At 43.2% G+C, this 22,188-nt stretch overlaps 1 protein-coding gene across 1 annotated transcript in view; it reads left to right on the top strand.

Annotated features, from left to right (window-relative positions):
* LOC117056250 (sodium channel protein type 2 subunit alpha-like) overlaps positions 1–17,147 on the top strand; it is a 46,436-nt gene extending 29,289 nt beyond the window's left edge. The window contains exons 17-26 of the mRNA XM_033166435.1: positions 1,002–1,119; positions 4,198–4,352; positions 5,315–5,488; positions 6,823–6,945; positions 9,153–9,425; positions 10,167–10,220; positions 11,583–11,720; positions 14,251–14,355; positions 14,520–14,790; positions 15,857–17,147. Of these exons, the coding sequence (XP_033022326.1) occupies positions 1,002–1,119; positions 4,198–4,352; positions 5,315–5,488; positions 6,823–6,945; positions 9,153–9,425; positions 10,167–10,220; positions 11,583–11,720; positions 14,251–14,355; positions 14,520–14,790; positions 15,857–17,016 (2,571 nt within the window). The 3' untranslated portion in view covers positions 17,017–17,147. The remainder of the gene's footprint in view (positions 1–1,001; positions 1,120–4,197; positions 4,353–5,314; positions 5,489–6,822; positions 6,946–9,152; positions 9,426–10,166; positions 10,221–11,582; positions 11,721–14,250; positions 14,356–14,519; positions 14,791–15,856) is intronic.
* Positions 17,148–22,188: the final 5,041 nt, after the last annotated feature.

The following is a 22,188-nucleotide window of genomic DNA, read 5'->3' as shown; positions in this document are numbered from 1 at the left end:
TCTGCTAGCATAGAGCCACCGCTAGATAAAACTCAATCTTTGTGGGGGTGGCGGGGAATCAGTCATCGGTATCATTCACATCCTTTGAGAGCAATTTGGGTCTTGCTGCTGATTTCAATTTTTTTTTTGGGGGGGGGGGGTTTCCTGTCTGTGGTGCAAGCTTGAATATAGCATTATAAATAATATTGATAGATAAAGCTGTTTAGCGGGGGGGGGGGGGGTTCTGCCAATCAACTGGTGTCAGTTAAGTCAGAACTACTGACTATGACCAAATTGTTCTTTAAAAAAAAAGAACAATTTTAAGAGCAGCAAAAAAAAATTTGCACCCTCCATACATTTATTGATAAATTATACAGATTGACACCAGATAAAAAAAAAATTGGGGAAAAATATTCTTACCATCATCACCCAAAAAGCATTTGAAATTTCCTTTGGTAAGTAACAATGCAAAGCTGCATATGGGTATGTTTAGATGTTCTAAGGCACTTGAACCTATTCAGGTGTTGCAATTTCCACCCGGTGGTTGCAGAGTATGGCTGTGTGTTCTGTCCCCACCTCCACTGCCCCCAAACAGTGGCTGCATCCTTGACTTCCCACACTGAGCAGGAAAGTCTGAAGGGAATGTTTGTGTGTGTGTGTGTCTATATTCATTTGTTTGTGTGCATTTGGAAGCCTATCCTATTGGAAGTCCTGTATTATCAGGGTTCCCAGTCACAGGGAGGCTTCTCGGAACATTAAACTTATGAAAACCCTTCAGGGCTTCCCACTCAACACAGGAAGCTGGGAGGTGGAGTGGACATACAGATGGGCCGGCATGTAAAGGTCCCGTAATCTGAAGTAGGCTTTTGTGAACACAGCTTTGCTTTTCTGGAAAATCTGATTTGAGATGTGTGAACATAATCCCATGTACCACGAGTGCATGCCCAGTCACATTCACTTCAACTCAGAATACAATACATACTACTTTTTTAAAAAAATGCATTGTGTGATCTTACTTACAGAAATTAAGTATTTCCAGCACCACTGAAGGCAGCACAATTGATGTCGCTCCCCTGGGAGAGGAGGAAGCGGAAGATGCAGCAGAAGACCCGTCACAACCAAAGGCTTGCTTTACAGAAGGTATCAAGGGCAGCAAACCTAACAGTGGGGATTGCATGCAGGACAAAAATATGTACCGTATTTTTCGCTCCATAAGACGACCCGAACATAAGACGCACCTAGTTTTTAGAGGAGGAAAGGGGGAAAGCCCTGCTTTTTTGAGTATCAGCTGAAAGTGGTGCAGCTTTTTTTGCAAAGGGAAAAGCCCTGCTTTTTTGAGGATCAGCTGAAAGTGGTGCAGCTTTTTTTGCAAAGGGAAAAGCCCAGCTTTTTTGAGGATCAGCTGAAAGTGGTGCAGCTTCTTTTTCAAAGAGGAAAAGCCCCGTTTTTATGGGGTCCAACTCACAGTTCTGCAGCTTCTAGTCCTACAGCCATTTCTACAGTTTCCAGACAGATAATCTAATCAGCCAGTCACATGTCGCTGGGGAAACAAACAGCCTCCCTCTGAATTCAACAGTGGAGGCCTGGGCAAGAGGGCGGGGCTGGAAAGGGAGCCTTATCTCTCTCCCGATCACTTGCTGAACAGCTGTTCAGCGGCTTCCTTTCAACACCCCTTTCTCTCTTTGTAAAAAAAAGAGCACGATCTGCTTTTGGCCCCTAGGCAATTTGGCTCCAGGGACCATGCATTCACTCCATAAGACGCACAGACATTTCCCCTTACTTTTCAGGAGGAAAAAGTGCATCTTATACAGCGAAAAATACAGTATTTGGGAATTGTTGTATCCTGTGTGTATGTGAAAGAGCAGGGGGGAGATGTTCAGCCAACTAAGACTTATGACTTTATGCTTATTACAAAGTGGGTTGTGTGGCCTATGGAAGCTTATGACACAATAAATGTGCTGGTCTTATTGGTGCCACAGATCTCTTTTTCTTTTGCTACAACAGACTTAACATAGCTACTCCCTCTGGGATTTTTCTTTGAGGAAATGCTATTTTAAATGCAGTTGCTACTTAGAGTAATGAAGCTATTTTAAATTTACGTTGTGTGAGTCAGATTAGCAAACAAATGTAGGGATGGGCAGAGAATGTCTGGCACCAGCAATATGTAGGCAGCAAGTGAAAGGTTCTGGGTTGTATTCAACATAGCACTATGGCTAAGGTTCCATCAGGACAACGATTTTTCTTGTAGGATTGAAACGTCACCTCTTCCCCAACCCTGCACAATTGTTCTGAGGTTTCCATAAATCACAAAATTGGCTAACAGCTACCTGATCCATATATTGCCAGGAGGATTTTTTTCTCTCTTTTAAGTCATTTCTTTAAATGAGCATATCAGATTAATGGCAGGCTATCAATCTGTTACAGTGACGTTTCTCCCTTTGGAGTTGGGAATCAATATGTTGGCCTGTTCCTTGAGGAAGGATGTCAAGTCTATGCACTGCTCCAGATTGTCAGTTGGGGGGGGGACACACCTCCCTTTGAAATTGGAGTCTGGAATAAGTTTGCTGACTTTGTCCCAGAGGATTTCCTACTCTTCAGGATGCAGTTAGCAAATTGTTTCCTGCTTCCAGACTCCATAGCAAGATCCTTTCCATTGATCCATTTTCGTCCTGTCATTAAGCAGAATGGTAGAGAGTCCTGGGGGTACTCTGTTTCTTTGTCTAAGAAAACAAAGTAGAAACAGTACCAAAGGTTTCCTTAAAAAGAGGTATTAAGCCGGAGCGTTGCTAGGTACGGACTTCTGATGACAAATTAGAAACAACAACAAAAAAATGCATATGCCATTTTATATGTACAGTATAGATGCAAATTTAGACTGACTTTCAGAGGTAGTAGTAACAATGATGTGAGGGGAATAATGCATGCTGTCACATAACACTGGACATTATGAGTGACCCAATAAGGCCAGAAACCACAGTTTCTCACCATGAGAATGAACCATGGAGAGCCTCAGGCTTGCAGGCTCCTCCTTCCCACATCTCTCACGTCTGCAAGGAGGCCAGAAGCTTTTGCTTCTGCTCTTAAACAAAACATGACTCCATTATGCTGCATCTCAGAAACTGGTTTGTATTAAGTCTAGTTAGAAAAAAGTTGATCTGAAGCCACAGTTTGATGCTGACTTTCCCCTGCTGCCTAGGGTTAAAGCAAACCACAGCTCCCTGCTTGTGTTGCACTAGAAACTAAGGTTTGCTTAAAAGCAGAAGCAAATCTTCATTATGAAAGAGTTCTAGCAGTAGTTCTAGCGTTAGTTCATTCATATAGCAGAAAATTATGTTTTTCTGATTACATCTTAACTGTAGCACTGTACTCATTATACTTGTGGAAACACATTCCCCACAACAGTCATATTTGCAAGGGTGAAATAGGAGAATCACATTTTTCAGGAACAAAAGACTGTAATTGGTGTTCTGGGAAAATGCAACAGAGGAGGAAGAAGATGTAATTCCCTGACAATGTATCTCTGTACATATATGAAATCAGGTTCTCAGAGCAAGGAACTAAACTTATTATGTTTGTTATTCCATAATACACATAAAATACATAATGCCATACACATTGATGATGCTACATTAATAATCACCATCATTGTGCACAATGAATTTAGAAATACTGTTGTATAATGTTTCATTAGATAAATGAATCTGGCAGCAGTAAAGTAAAAGACAAAAGAGCAGAAACTAATAGTTTGTGTCTTAACACCTCAAAGTCCTGTGTTGGTGGTTGATTTTATAGCCTCCTTCATCAGATTCATACATTAGTTTCTACGGTGCCACAAAACATTTTGTTTCCATAAACATACCTTTGATTGCATATTTCAGTATTGTTCATTTACAACCATGGCTTCAGGACATGAGAAACTCATGAGGCTGGATCCAGAGAACTATGAGCCGAACTATGAATGGAAAGGCGGTGGGGTGGGGGGAGTCACACCCTTGTGGCTAACAGAAGTCTCTTCTAGAGAGTTGGGGTGCCTTTTGGAAAGCTGTGGGAGGTGGCATGTGAGGCTGTAGGGAGAAATGAAGATCTATGAGGATTTCCTTCCATTTGCAGAAGGGCAGCTAAGGGCCCAATCCATATCCTGGAGTTTGCCTAAATATTTTACTTTATTTTATTTTACTTTGATTATTTCATTTCATCCAAGAAATATTCTGATTCCAGGCTGTGTACGGAGATTCAAATGCTGTCAAGTCAGCATAGAATCTGGAAAGGGCAAGTTATGGTGGAACCTTCGCAAAACCTGCTATAAGATAGTAGAACACAACTGGTTTGAAACCTTCATTGTCTTCATGATCATTCTCAGCAGTGGTGCTTTGGTAAGTGGAATATAGATCATTATGTTGTAGAACAGAGTATAATAATTAATTAATTGGGGTGGGAGGAATTGTCCCAATATATTTTGGGGTGGTCTTTTATTCCCTTCTAGTTATATGACTTTGTTTTCTCTCTCTCTTTGAAATCCAAGTAGCTATTTGTTAAGATTCTCTTATAGTCACAGTTGGTTTTGTCTATTACCATGCTACCGTTCTAGTTTCCTTTCCTAATCCTGACCTTCTCACTTAAAACAAGTTGTGGGAATGTGTCCCTCTAGATGGACTGCAACTCCCATCATTCTTGACCTTTGGCCATGCTGTGTGGGGACTGATGAGAGCTACATCTGGAGGGGTGTAGGTTCCACATTCCTGCTTTAGTTTTCAAGCCTTTTTTGAACAAACTCCTAGTTCCTTCCCATGAATTATACTGCATTATGCTGTATTTTGGGTGTTGAATTGCTAGTTTTAATGAAACAGAATTACATTACATTTCATTTTGATTTTTTTTAAATGTTGTTTGTTGCATTTTGATGTATTGGGGAGAATTTTATTCTTGAGAGGCTATGTTGAAATCAATTAAATAAAATAGCAGGAACTTCTTTAAAAGAGTATTTTAAAGAGTATTGGTACCCTCTACATGTCTTATAGCTTGTCAAACCAATTTGGTTCAGGAATGATTTGATGGTGTTTCCTGCTTGGCAGGGGGTTGGACTGGATGGCCCTTGTGGTCTCTTCCAACTCTATGGTTCTATGATTCTATGTGTTTTGATAATGTGTAGATTCTGTGTTTCAAGCAAATGTTAGAAAATGTTCCAATGAAATAGCAAGTCACAAGTGTCCAAAATGTAATTGAGATGTACATAAATATAAAGCATAACCTTTAAAAATATCAGGCACAGCAGAATTTTCTCTTCTCCCCCCCCCAGCCAATATGACCTTATTTGTAGTAGCGTTTTCCTTCATAGGCTTTTGAAGATATATATATAGAACAGCGCAAGACTATCAAGATCGTACTTGAATATGCAGATAAGATCTTCACGTACATCTTCATTCTGGAAATGCTTCTGAAGTGGGTAGCTTATGGGTTTCAAGTCTATTTCACAAATGCCTGGTGCTGGCTCGACTTCCTGATAGTTGATGTAAGTACTTCCTTTGCCTAGCAGCTTCGTACATTGAATTGTTGGTGAGCCATGCTCTCGTCATAATACATCATAATATTTAAAGTGGGCTATTTTGGCTCAGCTGCGCATCGCAGTCAGAGCAAGATGCATTCTTGCACTCCCAGTCACCTTCACCAGTTTAGGTATCTTACCTAGTGGGTGTTTGCTTCAGCGACCTAACACATAGTACCTATGGGAAGGAACTGTTAATATAAGTCCCTTGCTTTTTATTCAGGTGTGTTCTGTAGATAAAGGGATTTGTTCAGGTCTCTCATGAACTGGGCTGCAACGCTTTGCCCTCTGTTTGTGCTCAGTGCCCTTTCTACAGTGTTACCCACAGCTATCAATTTCTCTTCCCATGTGTTCTTATGTACTCATGACTGCCTAGAAGTGGGGATGTGGCAGCGTTGTAGTGCTGTGCCATGTGACTTGATATGTTCACAATGTTCTCCTTCTATATCTCACATAAGCTTGATTCATTGCTACATTTGGCTACTGGGATAGTCAGGAACCTGGCCTCCAACATGCCTGGATGCAGATTGGTGTGTTGGTCTTGTGGTTAGTAGCTGGACTCATTCTGTACCCATTACTGAATTGTTTCCATCATTTACAGTATAGGTGGGTAATTCAGGGAGGTGACGAACAGTAAGTTAATTCGGACTTTAGGTGCATCATTTGCTGAAATGCTGTCCTGCGATGGTACAAGACCCACATGGAGTGAATTTTGAAATGCTATGATCGGAGGGCACCATATCGAAAGGCAGGAACCTTACTAAGCAGACCTAGGTCTCTCAAAGACAACATGGGAAGCCCATTTCACTGGCCTGAGTTCCAGCCTGGGGAAAAAGGCAGGATATAGAGGTAGGTAGGTAGAAACAGAAATAGCTTGCCCAGCAGTGGCTGCAGCAACAGCCTCCCATCAGCAATTTTGCTTCTACTTAATGGGAAAGGAAGGGACAAGGAAACAGAGAGCACAGGGTTGTGTGGGCAAGCCAGTGATGGCAATGTGATGGGTCTGCCAGTGCGTCCACACAGCCCTAACCTTGCAACCACCTCATCTGTCCCCCTCTTAGTATGTGGTGGTGTTACTGCTGTTGGCAGGCTATTGTTGTGACTCCACCCCACCAGGTGAGCTGTTCCTGAGGAGGAACGAAGGAACATTCATCTCTGTTTACTTGGCATAATGCAGGTTCCCCCTCTGGTTTAAGTTTGCAATCGAGCTGATATTTGAATTCTATCTGTTGTCGTCGTCATTAAAAAGATACAATTTATACTTTTTCAATAATTCTGTAACTGTTGTCTTTTCTGCATAGGTTTCCATAGTGAGTCTAATAGCCAATGCCTTGAACTTTTCCGAACTTGGTCCCATTAAATCACTTCGGACACTGAGAGCCTTGAGACCTCTGAGAGCATTATCGCGATTTGAAGGAATGAGGGTGAGCAAGACAACATTAAATAACAATTGAGGGACTCGACAGAAACAGCAAGCAGTATCTCTGTTTCTTAATGTAAGGGTATCGGTGCTGTTTGAGTTTGCAGTTGCTAGCAGGAACATTGCTTTCAACCATAGATGGGGGGTGTGGATAACCATAATGGCCCAAAAGGAGTCAGTGGGATGTGTTGTGAACCACTTTGTGGTCTTTTGGTATAGACATTTAATTAATTATAGTAAACATTACATCCAGGGCTAGCATAACTCAACATGGGGAGAACTTTTTTTGTGTGTGGCACCCACACGGAAAATTGTTGTTACTATGATTCACTTTTACCCCATCATTTTCCAAGGACCTCAGGACAGCATACACTGTTCTCCCTTCTGTTTATCCTCCCAGCAGCCCTGCCAAGTAGCTTAGACTGAGAGAGAGGAAATTCCCCCAGTAGGCTTTGTGAATGAGTGGGGATTTGAGTCTCAGTACCAAAGGGTGGTCTCAGTACCAAAACCCTAACTGAAAACCAGTCCCACCCAAAAGTGACTAGAGCTGGTCAGATACCACCCACTCAAGAATCTTTCCCAGAAAGGGGGCATTCGCAGCCAGCGCCAGGGAGAATTTCTGAAGGAGTGGTCTTACTGCTGCCTCTTCCAGGCAGCCCAATACCATTCCCTCTTGGAGTGAGGCATTGATAAGCTCTGTGGTCCAACCAGCCTTCTCCTCCCATCACCAGCCATGAGGGTCAAGGGTCAAAGAATGCAAATGGTCACCTGCACCCACCCAGGTACCCTGCCAACATACGCAGGCTGTGCTAACGAAACTCATTCAACAAAACTGAACAAGACAGCATTCTGGACACCCCTTGAGATTGACCTGCTACAACAGGAGTCAAGGTGCAAGCAGATTTCAAGCAAATCACAAGGGTTCCACAACCTACTTTGGGCCAGTATGTAAGAGCACCTGCTCCATGCAATAAAACTGAACTGCATGGTATATAGAGGATGCACTGGAGACAACGAAGTCAGCCTTCTTTGGTGCCTTCACCACCACTGAGTAGGCTCAATAACAAGCACATACACATCTTCAGTCATTTTCACCAGGAGCTTTCCTGCACTTGCATTCTAGCTGCCCCCCCCCCAAAAAAAATACAGGTATCCCAGACATAGCTTCTTACCCAATCTCCTTCTTTTGGTTATAACTGAGGCAAGTATCATCCCTTCCCACCCACTTTGCAATAAGCTTATATCTCCGCCTGTGAGAGATTAGCTCTCCTGTTATATTCACAGCCTTCTGATCTCATTTGTTCTCTAATACATTATTAAGCATGTAATAGGATCCCACTTCCCCTTCCTCATTTTTTTCTAGCAGGATATATTTATTTAGATAGCTATCTGAATACACAATATTCACATTACCTTTTATATTAGACTTAAATAATTATTAGGGCAACGACGACAAAAATCTTCATTTTAAAAATATTTTTAAATGCAAAGTGACAATATCATCTTAGAAAGATGTGGTCTCCTGTGACGTAAGTGCGCATCCTCACAGAGCCAGAAGATGACTCATTCCATCTTAGAAAAGGGATTATGCCCTGGGGGAAAGAGGTGTGGGGAGGGGCTTGCCAAGGGAAGCTGTTTGGTGGATTCAGTGGCAATAAGCATGCTTTGGATAAAGTTTTATACTGCAAGTTTTATACATGTAAAGCAAGAATAAAGCATGAAATACACATAGGTAGCCTGCTTCTGAGCATAATGCACAGAACTAGCCTGCATAAAGCACATTAAAGCATGATTTGTGCAATAAGACCACATCAGCCTAACTAGGCCAAGGCATAAGACCATTGCCTTATCACTGGGTAGGGTTAAGCATAATAAGGCATAAGGCAGGAGCCCACTGCTTTCGCTGGAGCCCCCAGGACAGTGACAGACATGGCCTCTTAACAGCCATGAAGGTAATGGCTTGCTAATGGTTTAGAAACTTTCCCCCAGAACTGTGGTTTTTATTTAAATGCAGATTTATGTTAATCAAACTGATCAGTTGATTAAAATGCTTCAGGCAGTTGACTGGGGTATCTTTAATTGGAGTTTACTATTAAGTATCTGATAAAATCTAACACCGGCATCAGAAGCTACCTAAATACTTTCCCCGACATCCAATCTTTTGCAGTCGTTTCAATAGCTTCTGTTCACTCCTTTTGTCGTTTTGTCTAGGTGGTTGTGAATGCTCTGGTAGGAGCCATACCCTCCATCATGAACGTGCTTCTCGTTTGTCTTATATTCTGGCTAATTTTCAGCATCATGGGCGTCAATATGTTTGCTGGCACGTTCTACTTTTGCATGAATAATACAGATCAGAAGATGATGCCACATACAATAGTTGCGAATAAATCAGATTGTGAAAGTATGCCAAATATATCCAGATGGACAAATGTTAAAGTAAACTATGATAACGTGGGAGCCGGGTACCTTTCTCTACTTCAAGTTGTAAGTAACCCACCCACCCCCATTAGATACCGGTAATGCCTTCCATTGGCAGTAGGCTGGGTGTCAGTTTTGTTGGGTGGAATCCCATTGGTGTCCTTGCGCTCTGTGGGGCTTTTGGTTTTAAGTGGAAAAGCCTCAAAACCAGTTTAGCACTTGGAGTGGTGTCCAGCAACGCTTCCTTCTGCGTTCGCCTGCTTCTCCAGTGCTTTAGCAGAGTTTCTGTTCAAACTTCTAAGTTCTTCTTCTTCGTGCGCAACGGTATGTGTGCCTTTCGTGCCAGCAATTAAACTCCCACAAAGTCTGGCTTGATTAAAGCAAGTAAGCTTTATTTACAAGCATATAAATCATGGAGCTCCTCTCCGGGGCTCACGGAAGACATGTCCGCTCAAAAGTGAAAGCAGGACTGAACAAGAAATAAACGGTACGTCACGTAAATCACAAAGACATCGCATACAGCAGATAACCCCAGATGTTGCGACACATCCTCCCTGTGGGAGGAGCGAACTGTTGAGCTTCTTTAACTCTGAAAGCTCCAAACCTCACACGCTCATAGAAGGACACCTGCTTATGAAAGGAGGGGGAGGCAATCTTTCCCAGTTTGCTCCTACAACTGTGCATGTGTGCTAAAATGGTCACCTGTATATGCAAGAATTTTAAGCTCTGCTTTGGAAAATTTGCACAATATTCTCAGTTATTAGAACTTAGATCGTGGATAGCTTTTAACATATTGCTTCTTTATAGGCCACGTTTAAAGGATGGATGGAGATAATGTATGCTGCTGTGGATTCCACAGGTGTAAGTACATGATGGCACCTCTCTCTTTTTCTTTCTCAAATGCTGATTATAAGTGTGTGTGTGTGTGTGTGTGTGTGTGTGTAAGCGCTTACTATCATATTGATTCTCTTAACAAAAACAGACTTGTCTTTCCAATTTGTTTTTAAGAACATCATTTCCCCCCCCAAAAAAAAAATTGGACATCTTGTCTAAGATTTGGTACTTGGCGTTTCGTTCTCTGAATATGGGTAGGAGAATATTCTGGAAGTGGAAATTGCTCTCCTAAGGACCAAAGAGCATGAAGTTAACCTTTTACTCTTAAGTCTGTTTTTTTGCCTTGGTTAGCCCCCAAATCCGGGAACAATTCAGGGTAACCTGCTAAAGGGGTCCAAGGTTTGGGTTCTGTCCAAAAGCTCAGATAGGGGCCAACATGCCATAGAACATCCCTAAATGGCATCCTGGTGGGATTTCTCCATTAGATCTGCATCAATCCTTTCACCAGGATTAAGCCTGATGGATTCAGCTAGCAATCGGTTTTGCTGTTACAGGACACAGACTCAATGCCTATGCCAAATCCAGTTTACATCTGTAGTCAATAAAACTGTGGCCATTTTCATCCCAAGCTAGTGTTATGTCTTTCTTACTGCATTTACAGTGTTAGTTTCCACCCCACTCTCATTAACTGCTAGCCTACCCACAAGTTAACCCTTTACCTTAAGTCTGCTTCTGGCTTGGTTAGGAAAGTGATTTGAGCAGCTCTGCCTCCTTACCCCTGCCTGTTTGACCTTACTTTCCTTTTTATTTTCTCCCTCACTCAAGGCCTTGTTTCTATTCTCTTCCCCCCTGCCTCTCCTTAGTGACAGCTAAGGGAGAGCGGGAGCAAGCACTTCCGAGCAGTCATGCACTAGAGGCCCAGACCTGGGAACATAAGAGGCTACAAAGTACCATAAGACCATTAGTTCATCTGGATCAGTATTGGAAGCAGCCCTCCAATATTTCAGACTGGAGTCTTTTCCAGCCCTACCCGGAGATGTCAGGGATTCAAGTCCTACTGTACCATTAACTCTTGGACACAAATGTATCCCTAGTTTTAATTGCCAACAAAACATGTGAATAAACTAATCCCAACTGTGGTTCTCAGGAAGCAATTGCAAGACCAAGGCCTATCTGTAGAACATTTTTCAGTATCTATAAGGGAACATTGGGTTTTGTTTAAATATGCTCTAGTTTTGTGAACTGGCATTATCTATTTTGTACAGGCATCTATATGCTTATTCTTATTTCCTTTGTATTGGTGTTTAAGCAAGCACCTACATGTTTTTAGAAGATAATCTATGCAGCCCATTGGGTACTGATCTATTTTTATGTTTCCTTGCATTATAGTTGAATAAACAGCCCAAATATGAGGCCAACCTGTACATGTATCTTTACTTCGTCATCTTCATCATTTTTGGTTCATTCTTCACCTTGAATCTTTTCATTGGTGTCATCATTGATAATTTCAACCAGCAAAAAAAGAAGATAAGTGTCCAGATTATTCATTTCTACCTCACACAGTGAGCTGTGTTTCACAGAAAATAGTCAAAATGTCATAGTTGCGTACCATTCAAGAACCAGCACTATGTTTTCTTACTGCCATAACATTTGGAGGTGCTTATACAGTGCGACTGGTGTGTTACTTAATTTACACCAATATTCAGTTTTCTGAATGATCAGCTGAACATTTTGTTAGTGTAAAACCTGATTGGCAAGTTTGCAATGAGACATTTGCCCTTTTCCAGCATCTCTTACAAATAGATAAACCAGCGTAAACCATAAGGCAAATGGAGTGCCTGAGTGCACTTCACGTTGTCCATTACCAGCAACAAACACTGCTTTAGAACTTGACCAGGTTACTTGAATTTGGAAGGAAAAAGAGAGAGTTGGGTGTCATCAGCATATTGGTGATCTCAAAAACCAGACATCCTCTCCCTGTGGTTCTGTGGAGATATAGCTTGGGGCAGAAGATGGAACCCTGAGAGACACCATAGACCAAAGGCCAAGGTATCAAACAGAAGTCCCCTAGCACCCCCCTCCTGAAACTGCCCTTCCAAGAAGGTCCAGAATCACTGTAAAACTGTGTCTCCCATTCCCACCATAAGGTCCAGAAGGATAGCTTGACTGATGGTATCAAAAGTCATAGAGAGGACCAGCAGAACCAACAGGAACACACTCCCCATTGTCCTACATAGATCATCCATCCAAGTGACCAAGGCAGTCTCCGTTTCATAACCATACCTGAAGCTCGACTGACTTGGCTGTAGATAATTTTCCTTATCCAGGAATACCTGGAGCTGAGGTGCCACAACTTACTTAAGCCCTTTGCCCCCAAATGGGCAAAGAGCTTCACATTCTGGTATCTATGGGGAGAGGGGAGAGGAACTCCAAGTGTATATCAGAGCATCATGGCTCTGAAGTTGATTAGTTAGTTACGGATATGTATGATTTTTAATGGATCTCTTTGTTCTCCATTCAGTCCTTCCCTCCCATGAACCACCACTATATTTTCTTTGGGCGCATCAGGGATTCCATTTCTTGAATAGAAGGAATTTCATTGGAAGGAGTTTTTCTTTGACAGAAACTCTTTCCTTCTAAGGAAGCTTCTTCCATCTCAGGAAGAGGGAATCTTTTGATCCAATCCAAACTGTTGATAGAATTACTATTCCTTCTGCTGGAGGTCAACTGATACAATGGCAGTGCAATTCAATCAACATTCTGCACTGTATGCAAGCTGTCAGTATCCTCTAATACAATTTGCAGTGACCTATTGATGATAAAAATAAATTAAATTGAAACGTAAAGCGTATGTTCAAAAATCCACCACTAAGCAAATACAAGAAGTAATTCAATTCAAGAAGGAGTTAACCAAAGCCAGTAAATGGCTTCTTTCGAGGATATTCCATCACTTAGGGAACAAAGGGTATTCATCAAATAATGATCCACATCAAATACTTTCATTTTCCTCTTTAAAACAAACCCTACATGAATGCAAAATAATGTCTACAATGGTAGACTGGAGAGGTGAATGTTGCAGTTGGTAGGGTTAATCTTTGTGGATAGAATTAAATGCCGGTGTTCCATCTACATGAGCATATCAGCTTTTGAGACAGAATGATGTATCCCCCTTTCCTCCCATAGTCCGTTCTGGGAGTTCTTAGGCATTCCAGAGCCAATTTGGGGGGCACAGGGAGAGGGGCAGAAACCCCATAGTGCAAGCAGAAGTCCTTACACGGAGTTCCCACACAGGGCTTGTTGGCTGAATCCTGCCCAAAATTTTGTGGTTAAAATATGCCCATGAAGAAGTCATGTGCTTGTACATCTACTTGAAATAAATGGGGTTTACCCATTTATATATGTATTAAAAATGTTTTTGTATCGCTGTGTCATAAAATATCAGTGTGGTGTACAACAATTAAACACAAATCACTATTTTAAAAAAGCCAAATAATCATTAAAGTGACCAGCTAATCAATTTAAACAGGTGCAAAGGCCTATCAACATAAAAAAGTCTTCAAGAAATGTGTGAAAGTCAAAAGTGAAGGGGCCTGCCATATCTCTGATGAAAGCATGTGGCCAGCGACACTAAATTCCTGGCTTCTGTTTGAAGCCAGTTGGGCCTCTGTAAGATGGGGAACAACAGGCAGCACTCCTGTGGATGATCTCAGTGATCAAGCTGGGATAATATGGCTCAAGGTCCTTAAGGTATCCTGGATCCAAGCTGTCCAGGGTTTTGTATATTCATGCAAGAACCTTGAAACTTGAAGCTGGCCCATTAGCACATGGGCAGTCAGTGCAGATGTTTTAGCAGATGTGTCACAGGCTGTCTGGCGTCTGCTCCCATCAGCAGTTTAGCTTCTATAGTTTTCACCTGCTGGAGCTTCCACATAGAGCACATTGCGGTAATCCAGCCTCAAGGTTATCAACACATGGAGTATAGTGGCCAAGTGAAACATCTGTGTATTCATGAGTCTAAAGTTATGGTTGTAACCAGTGGGTTTTTTAATTCCTTTACTTAGGAGGACAAGACATTTTTCTGACAGAGGAACAGAAGAAATATTACAATGCAATGAAAAAGCTGGGGTCCAAGAAACCGCAGAAACCCATACCCAGGCCAGCAGTAAGAATGTCTTTTATCTTTTTTTTTTTTAATTGCATTAATCGGGGGGAAAGCTTTCATCAAAGTTTAAAAAGCAAGTTCACCAAGAAAAACAGCTTTCCCATGCCCATGAAATGACATCAATCCCTTTTGCTGTCTTTCTTCTCTCTGTCTTGTTTCTGCAGAATAAATTCCAAGGCTGTGTTTTTGATTTTGTAACCAAGCAAGCCTTTGACATCGGGATCATGGTTCTCATCTGTCTCAATATGATCACCATGATGGTAGAAACAGATAATCAGGACCCCTCTGTGGAAGACACTTTGTACTGGATCAATGTGATTTTCATCATCCTTTTCACTGCGGAGTTTCTCCTGAAATTGATTGCGCTCCGCTATTATTATTTCACTATTGGTTGGAATATATTTGATTTTGTGGTCGTCATTATCTCTATTATAGGTAAGGAATACTTGGGGCTGAAAGGGTGGAAGAAAATAAGTGAAGAAAAGGGTCAGCTAAAGAAAGTATTTTGGAGATTTGGCATAAACAGTTGTAAACGCTGCCGGTACCCCCTTAATTCCCCTTTTCTCCACTTGAGGCTACAAAGTCTACATTGCAGCATGCATGGTGAATTGTTTTAAACATTGTACTGCATCAGAAATGACACAGAGGTCTTTTATAAGTACCTGAGACTTTGTAGATGCGGGGGATTCAATTTAGTGGGGGTCAGAAATGGTATGAAGAGTGGATGGAGAAAAACTATGTCAACTCCTCTCATGACACGCCAGGGGCACCCAGTGAAATTGATTGGCAGCAGGGTCAGAATGGGCAAAATAAAAACACTTCTTCATACAGTTAACAATTAACTTCGTTCCTGCAAGGTGCAGCGATAACCACCAGGTCAGGCAGCTTTCAAAAAGGAGTATTATTTCATAAATCACTATTATTTATACCCCACCTTTCAGGATATAAAAACCTTCCAGGGTGGCTTACAAGGCCTTCCTCTCTTTGTGGAGGGGACTTTGAGCTTCTACTGGCAAAAACAGGGGACCATGTTTGTCTGTTCCCCTGCAGTAGCCTTGCCTTAAAGGTCTGAAGGTTCCCTCAACCTTCCAGAGCAGATGTTCAGTGGCCGCAGGGGAGAATTTTGGCAAAATTACTTATACCCCCTTCATCTAGCATGGACATCCTGTCAGCAGGATAGAATTTTTGAATCCATCCCATAGTATACACAGAGAAAATTAATTACCGGTATCCCAGTGGCAGCAGGAGCTGTAGACATCCCAATGCCAGCCTAGCCTAGCATTCTCCCCTTGACCTTTCACAAGACAGTCGAGTCAGAAAATAACTACAATATATGAACTAGAGCCAATTCCAGGTTAAAAAAAAACAAAAAAAAAAACACCACAGGGATAGTGATTTGCTATTTCCCCCTCACACTGCAGCCCCTGATTGAAAATGATGTGATTGTGTATTACGTTGGTATGTAATATTATAAAATGTTTTGCCCTATTTTTTAAAACAGGTCTTTTCCTGTCAAAACTCATTGAAAAATACTTTGTGTCACCCACTTTGTTCCGAGTGATCCGGCTTGCCAGGATAGGTCGCATCCTGCGTCTCATCAAGGGTGCTAAAGGGATCCGCACTCTGCTTTTTGCCTTGATGATGTCTCTCCCTGCCTTGTTCAACATCGGCCTCCTCCTTTTCCTGGTCATGTTCATCTACGCTATATTTGGGATGTCCCAGTTCGCCTATGTGAAAAAGGAAGTTGGGGTTGATGACATGTTCAACTTCGAAACATTTGCCAACAGCATGATCTGCCTCTTCCAAATCACCACCTCTGGGGGCTGGGATCGCTTGCTGGCTCCCATTCTCAACAGCAACCCACCAGACTGTGACCCTGAAAAAGTCCACCCGGGAAGCACAGCCAAAGGAGACTGCGGCAATCCTTCTGTTGGGATCTTCTTCTTCGTCAGCTACATTATCATCTCATTTCTGGTTGTAGTCAACATGTACATTGCTGTCATTCTGGAGAACTTCAGCGTTGCCACAGAAGAAAGCGCTGAGCCTTTAGGCGAAGACGATTTTGAGATGTTCTATGAGGTTTGGGAAAAGTTTGATCCGGATGCAACCCAATTTATAGAGTACCACAAACTCTTTGATTTTGCAGCTTCTCTGGAGCCACCTCTTTTAATACCGAAGCCAAACCACCTCCAGCTTATTGCAATGGATCTTCCCATTGTCAGCGGCGACAGAATTCACTGCCTTGACATCTTGTTTGCCTTCACGAAACGTGTCTTGGGCGAAAGTGATGAAATGGATGCTCTCCGTGTTCAAATGGAAGATCGCTTTATGGCTGCCAACCCTTCCAAAGTCTCCTATGAACCCATTACAACTACTCTGAGGCGGAAACTGGAGCTGGAGTCTGCTAGAGTCATCCAGCGAGCCTACAGGCGGTACCGTGCCTCAAACCCGGTTCGTGAACCTTCGTTCGTATATGACAAAGGCAAAAACAAATTGGACGCTGATAAGCTGAGCTTGAACTTGCCCCTGGAAACGAGGAAGAGGAGCTCCTCCACCACGTCACCACCTTCATATGACAGTGTGACAAAGCCAGACAAATACGAACAAGAAAAGTCAGAAAAAGAAGAAAAAGACAAAGATGACAAGGAGAGCAAAAAGTAAAAACGAAAGTGAATGTGTGATCCTGTCTATAGCAAATTTGTTTACAGCATAAGGAAGTTACCACTGATAACTGATAGGGATTGTGCTGGAAATTTATGCCAAACTGCCTGTTTCTACAGTTATCCAACACAGTACACCCAAGGCCAGCGTTGAACATAAATAAGGCAATCGTCATCTTATTGTTGGCTGAATAGTAGGGTAGCAGACTTGTGAGGACAACGCTGTGCTTCAAGCCAAGAGGCACGGACGAAGATGGATGCGCAAAATAGCTACAAACTGTCCGGACACGTCCATAATTGTGTCTATCATAACAAAAAAAAATACCCACCACTGCTGAAGTAATCGTATCCACTATGTGCACCCCAGTCGCCACATGTGTCCTGTTTGACAAATTTCTCTTGGTGCCGCCATTTTTCTGTTTACAAATTGCTGTTTAATTATATGTTGAGCAAAGGAGCGAGGCACTCCCTCTCATATATTTGTTTACATTCATTCCCTCCCTCCCCCCCCACCACACCACCCTTTATAATTTAGGATAGGGGTGTGATATTTTGGACTTTACTCATTGTGGGTGTGGTCCAATACAAGCATTTAGCAGAAACCCCTGGGTCTGCTGCAAAGAGATGGCGTTCTAAAGAGGCATGTCGGGTAGGCGGAACAGTCAGAAGAAAGGAAGAAAAGTCAACGTGGTTAAAGGATGTCATTGCGTATGTGCCAGGTTCCATTTAGATATTAAGTTAAGCATTGGCTGTGCTTGCATAGACATGACATAGGGCTTAAAAATCAAACTGCCTTTGTAAATATGCAAGAAAGGACAAGGTTGGTCAAAAGCTACACCCCCCACACAATCCATGCAGTCCCCAAATTCTGTCTCAAGAACAAATAATGGCCACTGCTAAAAATTTGTTAATCAAATCGAGCCCCACATTGGGCAAAAGATTCCTGCATTGCAGGGGGTTGGACTAATGACCCTAGTGGTCCCTTCCAACTCTACAATTTTGTGATTCTATGAAATAAATTCAAATCTTGATCTGGCCTATCTTAGTCTACTCCAGAGAGCTCCATTGTGAGAAAAGAAATGGGAGGGTGAACAATTCAAAATTCCAGCATGAAAAGAAAAGCTCAGAGGGACCTCTCTGAACAACTGACAGGTGCTCAGCTCTTCAACACAAGGAATCAGAAGGGGCAGTGAGGAGGAGATGCAAGGCAGGAGAAAAGCCCAAGTGGTGAGCAGTAGCTGGGAATGGCATCAGCCAACACTTGGGACTGAAACTGCCTTGGTCGCGCTGGTTGATGATCTCCGGCGGGCTAGGGACAAAGGTGAGAGCTGTTTCCTGGTTCTGCTGGATCTCTCAGCGGCCTTTGACACCATCGACCATAACATCCTTCTGGACCGGCTAGAGGGGTTGGGAGCTGGGGGCACTGTTATACAGTGGTTCCGCTCTTTCCTCCTGGGCCGTGTTCAGAAAGTGGTGGTGGGGGATGAGTGTTCAGACCCCTGGGCTCTCACTTGTGGGGTGCCTCAGGGTTCTGTCCTCTCCCCCATGCTTTTTAATATCTATATGAAGCCGCTGGGAGAGATCATCAGGGGGTTTGGGTTGGGTGTTCATCAATATGCAGATGACACCCAGCTCTACCTCTCTTTTAAATCAGAACCAGTGAAGGCGGTGAAGGTCCTGTGTGAGTGCCTGGAGGCTGTTGGAGGATGGATGGCGGCTAACAGATTGAGGTTGAATCCTGACAAGACAGAAGTACTGTTTTTGGGGGACAGGAGGCGGGCGGGTGTGGGGGACTCCCTGGTCCTGAATGGGGTAACTGTGCCCCTGAAGGACCAGGTGCGCAGCCTGGGAGTCATTTTGGACTCACAGCTGTCCATGGAAGCGCAGGTTAATTCTGTGTCCAGGGCGGCTGTCTACCAGCTCCATCTGGTACGCAGGCTGAGACCCTACCTGCCCGCAGACTGTCTTGTCAGAGTGGTGCATGCTCTGGTTATCTCCCGCTTGGACTACTGCAATGCGCTCTACGTGGGGCTACCTTTGAAGGTGACCCGGAAACTGCAATTAATCCAGAATGCGGCAGCTAGACTGGTGACTGGGAGTGGCCGCCGGGACCACATAACACCGGTCCTGAGAGATCTGCATTGGCTCCCAGTACGTTTCCGAGCACAATTCAAAGTGTTGGTGTTGACCTTTAAAGCCCTAAACGGCCTCGGTCCTGTATACCTGAAGGAGCGTCTCCACCCCCATCATTCAGCCCGGACACTGAGATCCAGCGCCGAGGGCCTTCTGGCGGTTCCCTCACTGCGAGAAGCAAAACTACAGGGAACCAGGCAGAGGGCCTTCTCGGTAGTGGCGCCCGCCCTGTGGAACGCCCTCCCGTCAGAAGTCAAGGGAATAAACAACTACCTGACATTCAGAAAACACCTAAAGGCAGCCCTGTTTAGGGAAGTTTTTAATTTGTGACTCTGTATTGTATTTTGATTGTTGGAGGCCGCCCAGAGTGGCTGGGGAGACCCGGCCAGATGGGCGGGGTATAAATAATAAATTATTATTATTATTATTATTGGCAGGCTGGAGAGGAGGCACACACATCTTTGCAAAGGGGGGTCCGCTCCAGGGAGAATCACCAGCCGCTCCAGGGGTGCAACCCTCACCCATAATCCCTTGAGGCATTGCAGCCAACACCATAAAGGCATGTGCTCTCTGATTTTGGTGGGGCTGCTAGATTGCAACTGTCCACTTCCATTGTGTTGGCTGTGATGCTTGCTGTTTCCTGGCACTTACAGGTGAGGATAGGAATTCACCATTGCTCTGCAGAATTAACCAGTAATTCTGCCTATTGAACTGCTCCGCTAGCTGCTGCTGACTCCAGGCTCCCCCACTTTGAAAGGAACCAGTGCATCTCACAGATAAGGCCATTGGCTTATTTAAACTGCCTGAAACCTGCTCAGTGCCCTTAAAGAGGTGAGATAGAAAGATAGAAAGCCACCAGGCGCTGTTTTCACCCGGGTAGATCTAAGGTTCCCTCTGTCACTTCCCCTTTCCAAAATTGTTTAGTTTGGTCAACTCCGAAAACGTCAGTGGCTGCTCCTGAGAAATTCTCATGGTTTTAGCCCGGCCTTCGCTAACTTGGTGCACTCCAGATGCTGTTGAACTATGGCTCTCGGCATCGCTGACCATTGGCTGGGATAACTAGTTAGGCCGGTTCCCCTTCCTCCAGCTCTACTATTCTGATGTCATTTTGGTTTGTGTGTGTGCGCGCATGCATGCGCATTTATACCAGAGAGAGAATTCTGAGGTGATATTTTCCTTCTTCAGATGAGGGATGGTTCCAGGAATTGCTGTGAAATATGGTAAAGCCACATGGTAGATCAGAACATGAAATTACCACACATCTCCTCCCTAAGAATAGAGGGATGCCATTGGCAGAATCAACCCAGGATACATATATATCCTATTCAGGGCTTTAACATGTGAGGGGTTTTTAAATGAGTGTGCTAGCTTTGTCCCCATTGCCCTCCACATGTTTAAAGGCAACTGTCTGCGGTGGGGGAGCCTCCTATGCTAGTGGAGATTCTTGTACATTTTTGGACCCTGATTTTTCAAGTTTCTAAAATGTGTTTGAGCCTGCAGAAGGACAGGAGGCTTACTTGGTGAAAACCATTACCCATGAACACCTGGAGAGTGATGGGTGTGGAGCTACCACACTCCCTTTTTTTTACATGTTTAAGCCTCAGTTTGAATGCCCAAATAGGGCTATGCATATTCTAAAATATGGCATGGAATATGCTCCTCCTCGATGTGCATGTGCCTAGTTTCTATCTCAGAAACTAGGCACATTCACGCATAACATGATGGATCATGACAAAATATAGGTGGAAGCTTGCTTTCAAAACTGCACTTAATATCTACACAGCTCATGTAGCTTATATTTGTCCAGTAGTCATTTTGGTTAGATTTTAACTTACATATTATTCTTAAAAATTGATTTGGCAAAAACAAAAATGAAGTTTAATAATGGCACCATTAAAAGACTAACTGACTTACAAAGGGTTTCGTTTCTTTCTTTTTCTTCTTTTTCTTTGGCATCACAAGAATCTTATGTGTGTTTCCTGCAATAGACTAGCATGGCTACCCCTCTGCTGCTTATTTGGCAAGTTAGTTTACCCTGATTCTCTCTCAGATAAGAGATTTGCATGAAGGCATGCTCTACTTTATAGCTCATGCATAGAGATTTTTTTTTGCAAATAACCAAAAAGAGCAGACTAACATCAGGTTTCAGGGTTGCATCACTTCAGCTATTTGCAGTTTGAAACGCCAGGATGAAGTTGCATTTGTGCAGCTAAAAATTTGCTACAAACTTTAGGGTAGTTGGGTGGATTTCCCCTCCCTTTCCTCTCCACTCTTTTATCATGAAATATTGCATTTTAACCAGTACATTCCACAATTCATCCATTGAACTGGATCGGATGGTAATTTTATACTTGCCTTATATTGCTATGCTTCGGACAAACGTAGCCAAGAATCCTAACCAAATGTTAAATCCCTCCAGGATATGAAATTGTAGCCAGGGGGAGCCACAAGCCAAGACAAAATCTGGCCTCCATTGTTCTGTAGTGTCCTGCGCTGGAGGGAATAGGATCTATGGAATATTCAAATATGTAGCTGCTTAGCTTTGTCCTGAAACAACCGTATTCTTTCCTGTGCAAAACTGACTTTGTATATCAGTGCTTGCCCTTTTGAATAAATCCTTGGGCTTTTGAAAAGTAACATTTGTTTATGAAAAGAGAGGGAGGGAGGAATAATTGCCTTAACACAGGTAGCATTTACGGCAAGAAATGTGAGCCTTCTGTTTATTGTGCAATCTTCCAGCGGCTGTTAACGTTCTTTTCTATGACATCATCAGTTGGATAATAAAGCAAGGGCTGTGTGTATTCTGTGCAAATGTGGGTTTGCAGTGGAAGCGTCCTCTGATACTGGGGTCAGAGCCAGGCGTTCTGAGGACCTCGCCTTTTTCTGTCCCCACCCTTCTCTCTCGTTGAAAACCAAACAGTCCACTGGATTGGGGGGGGGGCAATGGTTGTTGGGGATTTAATATGGCCAGAGAGTGGAGCTTCAGTGCCTTATTTGGCTCTCTCTTAGGTGATGCTTATTCCCTGCACCCTGGGTCTGT

The sequence above is a fragment of the Lacerta agilis genome, chromosome 1 (assembly GCF_009819535.1).
Source record: "Lacerta agilis isolate rLacAgi1 chromosome 1, rLacAgi1.pri, whole genome shotgun sequence".
Classification (NCBI taxonomy): Eukaryota; Metazoa; Chordata; class Lepidosauria; order Squamata; family Lacertidae; genus Lacerta; species Lacerta agilis.
This window is presented reverse-complemented; position numbering and strand designations above follow the sequence as displayed.